This window comes from Silene latifolia, chromosome Y (assembly GCF_048544455.1).
Source record: "Silene latifolia isolate original U9 population chromosome Y, ASM4854445v1, whole genome shotgun sequence".
NCBI classification, from domain to species: Eukaryota; Viridiplantae; Streptophyta; class Magnoliopsida; order Caryophyllales; family Caryophyllaceae; genus Silene; species Silene latifolia.
In genome coordinates, this window is record NC_133538.1 from 255837920 (window position 1) to 255847038 (window position 9119).

The following is a 9119-nucleotide window of genomic DNA, read 5'->3' on the forward strand; positions in this document are numbered from 1 at the left end:
ACACCAAAGCTTTGAATTATGTAGCAATGTTAATTATTGTTTCTCCTTCTTGATTTTTCTTCTTATAAGTTACAACGAGAATAGCGAGTTCTCAAATATTCCGCGTAAGCATTCGAACCTATTGTTAAGTGTTTGGGATTTGTATATTTAATTTCATCTCTTATCACAGTTGGTGCCTCAATCTAACAATATTTCTTTTACTATAGTTGGCGCTAGGTGCCATAATCTAACGATATTTGTTTACTAAAGACATATTTTTCTTCTATCAGACACATTTTGAACATCAACATTTCTAGTATTGTTTTCTTTTAGATAAGTTGGTTTTCTATTTTAATTTTTCCATACTTGGTAATGTTGGCATTTTTTTTTTTTGACAGCAACAAATAACATAGCTTACAAAAGAGCTTCTTGAGCAAGATTATGAGCTATCCTATTCACTCCCCTAGGACAGAAACTAAGAGAGAAACAATGAAAATGAGACGCAATAGACTTTAAATCATGGATAATGCACTTAATAGATGCATTCGCCTTCTCCGCTCCAGCAACCTGCATAACCAAGATAAGACAATCCGTAACAAGTCTAACATGAAGGTACCCTTCGTCCAAGGCCCATTTGAGTGCCATGATAGCTGCATGTCCTTCGGCATGCAGGGTAGAAGAGTCAAACGAGTGAGCGTGAGCAGTACTCCTTAAGGTTCCATTACCATCTAACAAGCACCACCCCATGCTAGAACTTCTATCAGCCCTCCAGGCAGCATCACACTTGACAGTGCAGACATTTCCACACCCAGGTCCACCAACGATCCAATAGGGGAAGGAGTTTCTAATTCTCATAGCTAAACCAAAGACAGGGGAGAAAAGCAACAAAGGTGTTCTAAGGAGGCTATCATCCTTACTACATACAACCTCATTCATACACTGAATGTCATCAAGAATAGAATTTAGAGCACTCAAAGGCCAAGAGTGACGGGTTTTGAAGACCATCTCATTCCTACAGCACCAAATTCTCCAAAGGGTAGCAAAAAGGGGAAAGAGGAGGGAGTTAGGATTTGGGCCATTTAAGAAATAAGTAACCCAGTTAATGACCCAAACCCTAGCATCAATGTCCACCCCTCCCGTGATTCTAAGTCCTAAAGGACATCCAAACCATAGAGCCTTTGCAAAGCTATAATCTCTGAAGAGGTGAGAAATAGATTCCACACAAGGAGAAGATTCATCACAAAGAGAACAAGAGGAGCGCCAATTCATTTTTTGTTTGAGGAATTCAGAGCCCACTAGAAGGGCATTAGCCATAAATTTCCATAGAAACACCTTTAATTTGTTAGAAATAGGCAACTTCCAGAGCTTTGATTTGCAAAAGGCCACGATTTGTGCAGACATTCTAAAGCGATCAGCATTCAAGGTAGGTCCATTAGATAAGGCCATAGCGGCAACATAGTATCCCGACTTGACAATGAAACCACCATGTTTAGAAAATTTCCAGTAGAGGGAGTCATTCGAGGGTTCACACGGGATATAAGTTGCGAGGATTTTCTTTGTAACTCCCTCACCCGGATCGAAACCAAGAGAAGAGAGATCCCATCTTCTATGATTATCATAAAGATCACCAACCATAAGCGTGGAATCAGTGGGAGCATCAATAAAATCCCCACAAAGATCATGAAGACCAGAAGAAGATCCAATAGTCCAAGCTATCTTATTATAGATAAGATCGGAGCCCCAGACAAGGCTTTTTAGAGCCCATGACGATGCATGGGGAGCCTTCCAACGGTTCTGGAATAAAATATCATCTTAAACACAAAGCTTGGGACCAATAACTTTACTAATAAGGCTTCCGAGAACACATAAGATTCTCTAAGCAGACTTGGCCAGAAGAGCTTGGTTAAAAAACCCGATATTGCGAAGTCCAAAACCCCCTTCTCCCACAGGCCTACTAAGGAATTCTTTACTACACCAATGAATGGACTTATTTGTTCTAGTTCCACTCCACCAAAAATGCACCATCAAGGATTGAAGCTTAGATGTTACACTTACCGGTATGCGAAATATCGATAGAGAGAAAAGAGATAGTGAAGAGAGAACAGAACGAATGAGAGTCAATTTACCAGCCGAAGAAAGAAGAATGTTGTTCCAGGAGGATAGCCTTCGCTTAGTCTTGTCAATAAGAAATTTAAATAACTCCCTCTTAGAAGACCCAATACTCGTTGCTAAGCCAAGATAGTTGCCAATATCATGCTTGGGAGCAAATTTAAACTCAGTCAAACACTTCTTGACCGTCATAAGTGATACCGTCGTTTTGTATCAAAAGCGCCAAAATTTGATACCGTCGTTTTGTATCAAAATTAAATTTATAAATCCGAACTAAAACTATAGCTAGTGATAGTAGGGGTCGAACCACAGAGAGACAAGATCAATTCTATTTGCTATTTTCAGTCTAAAAAAAATAACAATTAAGTGGGGGTTTTGAATTGGTTTGATTCTAAAGACTAATTGACAAAATAAGAAATTTCTCAAACAAGATAAAAAGAAGATCGGGAACTTCGGTTCACCATGGCTAAGGTCAGGTCAATAAGGTAGCAGAGGTCCTATAATACGGTCTCAGGAAATATGAGCAAGCCTTTCGATCAATGCTCAAATTAACCTTACGGTCTTCTAATTCCCTAGAATTTCTCAAAGCTTTCGCTCAAAGGAAATTCCAAATCTAATGATAACTTAATTACTAAACTTTCAATCTAGTAAGAAAGGTTTATCAAAAGAAAACAAGATCGATATGGAAGAAAATCATACTAATAAAATTGACCCTATTTTACGCCATGGCTCGACTCATTCCCAATCAATACATGATTAAAACTATAACAATTGCGAAAATGAAGGCAAGGAATGAGATTGACATAATTGAAATTGAATTTAAGACAAAAGAATAAAACTGAATTTCTTGAATAAAACTAATAATAACAGGAATTAAATTGATTAGAAATAATGAAGATGGAAATTGCATTAAAACTTACGAAGAATTGATGAACAAAGGCAATTGAATTGCAATCCGTAGTCTACCTTTCTTCCCCAAAAACTAGATCTAAAACTTGAGTTCTTCTCTAATCAAAAGCATAACCTAAATTATCCATCTGTTCTACTGATAAACGATGCCAAAACGTTAATTACAATTGGGCTTTTTAAAAGTCTAACACGAAAAATCAATAACAGCTGCGAAACCTGGTCGATCGACTGAGTAGCATGGTCGATCGACCAGCCAGAAACAATGCAGTAGCTACTGCTGAAATTCCACGGTCGATCGACTGAAGAGCCTGGTCGCTCGACCAACTGAGCTGTGTAGAAACTCCTTTCTCTCTTCAAATCAACCACTTCACTCCAATGCACGCATCCCAAGGTGACTAAGTCCGAACTCCCTTCTTCCAAGCTTCCCTGAAGTTGCCTCCGAAGGACGATTTGGGCTTGATTTAGCTCACTTCCACTCATTCCTACAATAAATCATAGAAATTGCAAAGTAAACCGTTTCGGGAGAAATAGTAGCTTTAAGCTAACGAATACGCATGGAAATACGTGTCAAAACTGCAAATAAAGTGTATAGAATATGCACGTATCAAATCTCCCCAAACCAAACCTTGCTTGTCCCCAAGCAAGCACTATGACCCAACTAAAAACCTAATGGAAAGGAGTATATCTCAGAGCTAGCTACAAGTCAATGCTAAACCGTTTAGTGCACATAATCAACTACTGCAAAGCTCAAAGCAAGTGAACAAATTTATGCATATCATGGAATTAAATCGGGCGTTCGACCTTGCGAGACTCATAAATTCGGACTCTCCCGGGTCACTCTTCCCTCAGCAAGGCAAATGGTAAGAATAAATGTAAAAGAGAGGGAAGAAAATACAGACTCTCACCTTGACTGCGACCGACAAAACATGTATACTTGAATAGTATGAATAATGATTCTAGCTACCGTACACACACATAACCACCGTCAAGGACTATTACATGCCGAACTATTGCAAGATTTGGATATGTAAGGCTAAGTGGGAAAGAAAGGGCAAAACAAGTATGGAAATGTGAGGGTAAGAAGCCAAGCTAGTACCTAACAAACCATCAGAACCGTATCCCGTTCCTCCAACTCGAAAAGTGAACCATTGCCTCTAAATGTCTAGGCAAAAACTATCCTAAAACAAACACCTCCAAATCATAAAATAAGCACATGAGGTGTATTCTCAACTCAGCCGAAATTTTTTCTTATTTTTTCCAAATTCCTTTTTTTCTTTTTTCTTTCTTTCTTCTCTTTTTTTTTTTCAGGCTGAGCTGGCAGTCGATCGACCAGAAACAGCAGTCGATCGACCACCCCTGCATTCCAGTGCCCTCTGCCCAGATCAACTTCCTCTTTTTCATTTTTCTGAGTGTTTTTTTTTTCTTTTCTGATATTCTCCCTTTTTTTTCAGGCTGACACATTAGCAACCCCTGCAATTCTCATAAATACTCGCTCCAACATTACCGAAACGAACCAAAACTGCTATAATTCGACAAATTCCTCTACTACTACCTAGCTTGGCACAATGGTAGGCTAAGTATGGGATGTAGTTAAGGGCAACTGGCAGATATGGCTTATAGTGGAGTTAAATGGGGCAAAATGAGAAAGGGGGAGATGCAATAGTTCTCAAACACGTAATACCGACCACAAACTGATGCGTATAGGCAATAAGCAATAAAAACTCATACACGTGCAAAACATGAAATGATGGGAGTACTACTCTCAATCCTAAATTAACCGGTCATGAATGTCACCAGTTATAGGCTCTACATCTCAGAAAGTATAAGTAGTTTGCCAAAAGTAATGAGTCAAGTCTAATAACCCGAAGTAAATTCCACAACAAAATTTGAAAAATCACTTTTAACTCTCGCTAAGCAGTTGTGAAAAGGCAAGGAATGGCATAAATTTGACTAATAGTGCAATGTCATCATTAGTAAACTCCAATCCGACTCGACTATATGCAAAAGTAAACGTGATATTTTTGATTTTTTTTTGAAATTTTTCGATTTTTTTCTTTGTTTTTTTTCTTGAAATTAAAACAATGCAAGCTAAAATGCAATAAACGTGTGACTGAAATGCAATAAAAAAAACGAATGCAGATGCAACAGACATATGCAAATACCCTCCCCAAACCAAAACGCACAATGCCCTCATTGTGCTCAACAGCAAATCACCAGCAGTAACAACAAAATGGGGAAGAATATAAGCAACAACAAAGTAAAAGGAAACTAATAAAGAAGGATCGGAAACTCACAAAAGACGACCTCCTCAAACCAGCCAAAACAGGGGAGGTCACAAGCATCTAATCTCCACCGTCATACTCGGAACCACTATCCTCATCTGACCCTGAGTCATCCTCCTCTTCCGCCTCAGTAGCAGCGGCAGTAGTAGTCGTGGGAGGAGGTCTCCTGGCAGGCTGAGGGTAACCGCCCACCAGGGGAATAAAGAAGGACGGGTGAGTCCAGGCACCCTGTGGGAGCATCCCCGTCCGAGCGTACTCCTCGTAGACTGGGTACAGAGCCAAAGGCGTGTCTAACCTGTGTTGATCAAAGCTCCTGCACAAGTCACCCAACACACGTGACACCGCCCTTTGGTCCATGACCGCAGGGATAACAGTAGGTGGAGGGGGACAAAAGGTGGCCGGGAAGCCCGTGGGGGCAGGAGTAGAGGAGGAGGAGGCCTGTGAAAAGGAGGCACGAGCTCGCCTCGAAGTGCTAGCAGTAGCGGTGCCCGCCTAATAGGGAGCCTGTAGCTAGGCAAGGGCGGGCGAGCTGCCCCCGAAATAGTGGTGATGGGCAGGATAGGAGGGAGGCCAAGGACAGGGATGGGGTCGCAGATGAAAGAATCAATCTTCCACCGACTCCGACTATCGACCCACTTCACAGACCTCGCGTAGGAAAGATCCATGAAGCGTAGGTCAGGGTCAATAGGGGCCTCCTCTCGAGGGAACAGAAGAACTAGACGGTTGGCGATACGCGTCACCAACCCACCACAAGCAATAGTGGCCAAAGTGCCCTCACTTATAGTCTGAAAGTGAGCGGCAGTCAAATAAGCTATGTTATAGATACGGGCTACCCGACTTTCAATGTTCAGATAGCCCGCTAAGATAGAAAATTCAATGGTATTCACATTATTTGACTCCTTACGGCCGAAAATGGTATTACCCATTAGCCGTAGAAAATAATGAAAAGGGGGCAAGTGGGCGGAAGTGCCCGTCCTCTTAGGGCCGTTCCAGTCAGAGATACACGACCACATGACCCGGTGAACATCAGAAGATTCCGAGGTGTTACCCTCGAAATAAAGACCCAAAAATCCAGCAAAATCGGCTAATGTCAAGGAGTAGGTGACATTGAATAGCCGAAAAGAAATGCAAGGGCTACTCCTGTTGGCTTCAAAAGAAGCCTGGTAAAAAACATAAGACGATAAAAACTCGAGGGTCAAAGTGTAGTATGTGAAATCAGCCATGTCCACAAGACCCGACATTCCTGTCCCATTTAGCAGGGACACAACAGACTCAAAACAGCCTAATTTCTCTAAAGTCGACCTATGAAGAAAACGAGTGGCTGTAACTTTCATTTTTGCGACAAAGAGAGCGAATTTAGCTCGCTGAGTAGAGGTGGAGAAAGTAACCTGCGGATAGTCAGGTAGACTATCCGTAGTATCCTCGATCATCGTGGCGGACCGCGGCCGTTTAGCGACTCCCCGACCGGATCGCCCTTCGAACATTTGCTGCTTTCCTTTCGTCATTGTTGCTTCCTGCAAACAACAAATTAGTAACAAGCTTCCCTTAACCTTTAACAATGACAATTTATGAAACCCCAACCAAAAATCAGAGATCAAAAATTAAATTAGGGTTTCGAAAATTTGGGGGAAAACGGAATTAAGCTGTGCCTAGTTGCTAAAATGGCTCGAAATCCAAGGGAGTAGGAAAGCAAAGTGTAATTAAAGCCTAAATTCGACAAGCAAAGAACCCTAAATCGATTTTCCCCAAATCGATTTTTCCGACCCAAGGTAACAATACTCGAAATTTGGGCATAAAAATTCAGCTTGAATCGAAAATAAAGGAGTAAGAAGGGATTAGAGACATACCTTTGACGAGAACTTGAAGATTTAAGCAAGAAAATTCGAGATTAAGGGATGGATTACCAAGAAATCGCGAAAAGGGGGAAAGACAAGGGTTTTCTCTGATTTTCTGATTGAATGAATATGAATGAATGAATGAGAAAAGAAGTAAAACTTCCCTTATTAAATTGCATTCTGATCTCGCGCAGAGGTCGATCGACTATCAGTAGCAGTCGATCGACAGGTCTTCCCCTAATACAGCTCTCTGATATCGCGTGGTGGTCGATCGACCAACAGTAGCAGTCAATCGACCAATCTCCCTCTTAAATAGCTTCTGCCTGTTTTCTTCTCAGTCGATCGACTAGCGAACTTGGTCGATCGACTGCTTGTGCTGGTAATTAATCTCAAAATCATCAAAAATTCATTTTTTTTTTCTCAATTTCCCGTTCCTCTCGCATGAACATTCAGTAAACCACTCTACGCACTTTGCAATAAAATAATCACCTGCAAAATTCTCAAAGGCGCACATTTTTCAAAACAAGAAATTGCTAATTAAAAAGAAATAACTAAAGCTCCTAATGCAAATTAAATTAAATAAAACTATTAAGCTCCTAATTACAAAAATTTACAAGCCGGGTTGCCTCCCGGTTAGCGCTGGTTTAAGAGGTCCCGCACGACATTTTTACTTCAGTTTGCATCATCCGATAACGGGTCGAAGTACAATACCTCGACTTGCCCACCAAATTCATCTGTTCCGTGATAATGCTTCACATATTGGCCATTAACTTTGAACCGTTCTCCAGCAGAGGTCTCCAATTCAACTGATCCGAATTTTGTAAATCGCTTTGTGGACCGTATAAGGGCCAGTCCACGGATTTCACTTACCAGAAATAAACGGATACGAGCGTTAAAAAGAAGTACCTTATCGCCAATATGGAACTCGCGCTTGATGATTCTCTTGTCGTGTCAGCGCTTTGTTTTCTCTTTGTAGATCCTAGCATTATCATAGGCCAGCAGCCTAAATTCCTCCAGCTCATTCAGCTGTGTCATACGTTTTTCACGAGAGAGGTTAGGATCCAAATTCAAATCACAAATAGCCCACCAAGACTTACGCTCCAACTCAACAGGTAAATGACATGTCTTACCATAAATCAATCGGAATGGTGACATCCCAATTGGCGTCTTAAACGCGGTCCTATAAGCCCATAAGATATCATCTAACTTAAGACTCCAATCTTTCCGTGATTTAGAAACAACTTTAGCTAAAACTTCTTTCAATTCCCGGTTAGAAATCTCAACCTGACCACTAGTTTGGGGATGATACCCCAAACCCCTACGATGTTGGACACCGAATTTAGTCAATAAAGCACTAAGTTGTTTCTCTTAAAATGCATTCCCCTATCGCTAATGACAACCCTAGGGACACCAAAACGAGGGAAAATAATCTTTTTAAACAGTTTAATCACGGCCTTTGCGTCGCAATGGGGAATAGCGATAGCTTCTACCCATTTGGACACATAATCTACAGCTACGAGGATATATTTATTACCTTGACTGCTCGGAAAAGGTTCTTGATAATCAATGCCCCAGACATCAAAAATTTCAAACTCTAAAATGCCTACCTTTGGCATCTCATGTCTCTTCGAAATATTCCCCGATCTTTGACAGGCATCGCACTCAGCAACAAAATTGCGACTATCTGCATGCAAAGTTGGCCAATAGAAACCAGATTGGAGTACCTTAGCCACAGTCCGGGATGGACCATGGTGACCACCATAGGCGGAAGAGTGGCAAGCTTCTAGGATATCCTTCACCTCCCATTGAGGCACACATCTCCGGATAAGACCGTCTGCGCATTCCTTGAAAACATAAGGATCATCCCAAAAGTATTGTCTAGCATCATAAGCGAACCGCTTCTTCTGCTGCCATGAAAGCTCGGGTGGTATCTTACCTGTCACAGCAAAATTAGCATAATCAGCAAACCACGGAGGTGGATAAGACCCTGAAGTAGTAATAGCTA

General features: G+C 41.2%; 1 protein-coding gene across 1 annotated transcript; it reads right to left on the reverse strand.

Annotated features, from left to right (window-relative positions):
- Positions 1 to 393: 393 nt before the first annotated feature.
- Positions 394 to 2280, reverse strand: LOC141630488 (uncharacterized). The gene is made up of 2 exons (XM_074443298.1): positions 2035 to 2280; positions 394 to 1773 (listed from the first exon to the last, which is right to left on the reverse strand). Exons 1-2 carry the CDS (start codon positions 2278 to 2280, stop codon positions 394 to 396), a joined length of 1626 nt encoding a protein of 541 aa, XP_074299399.1.
- Between the last annotated feature and the right edge of the window lie 6839 nt (positions 2281 to 9119).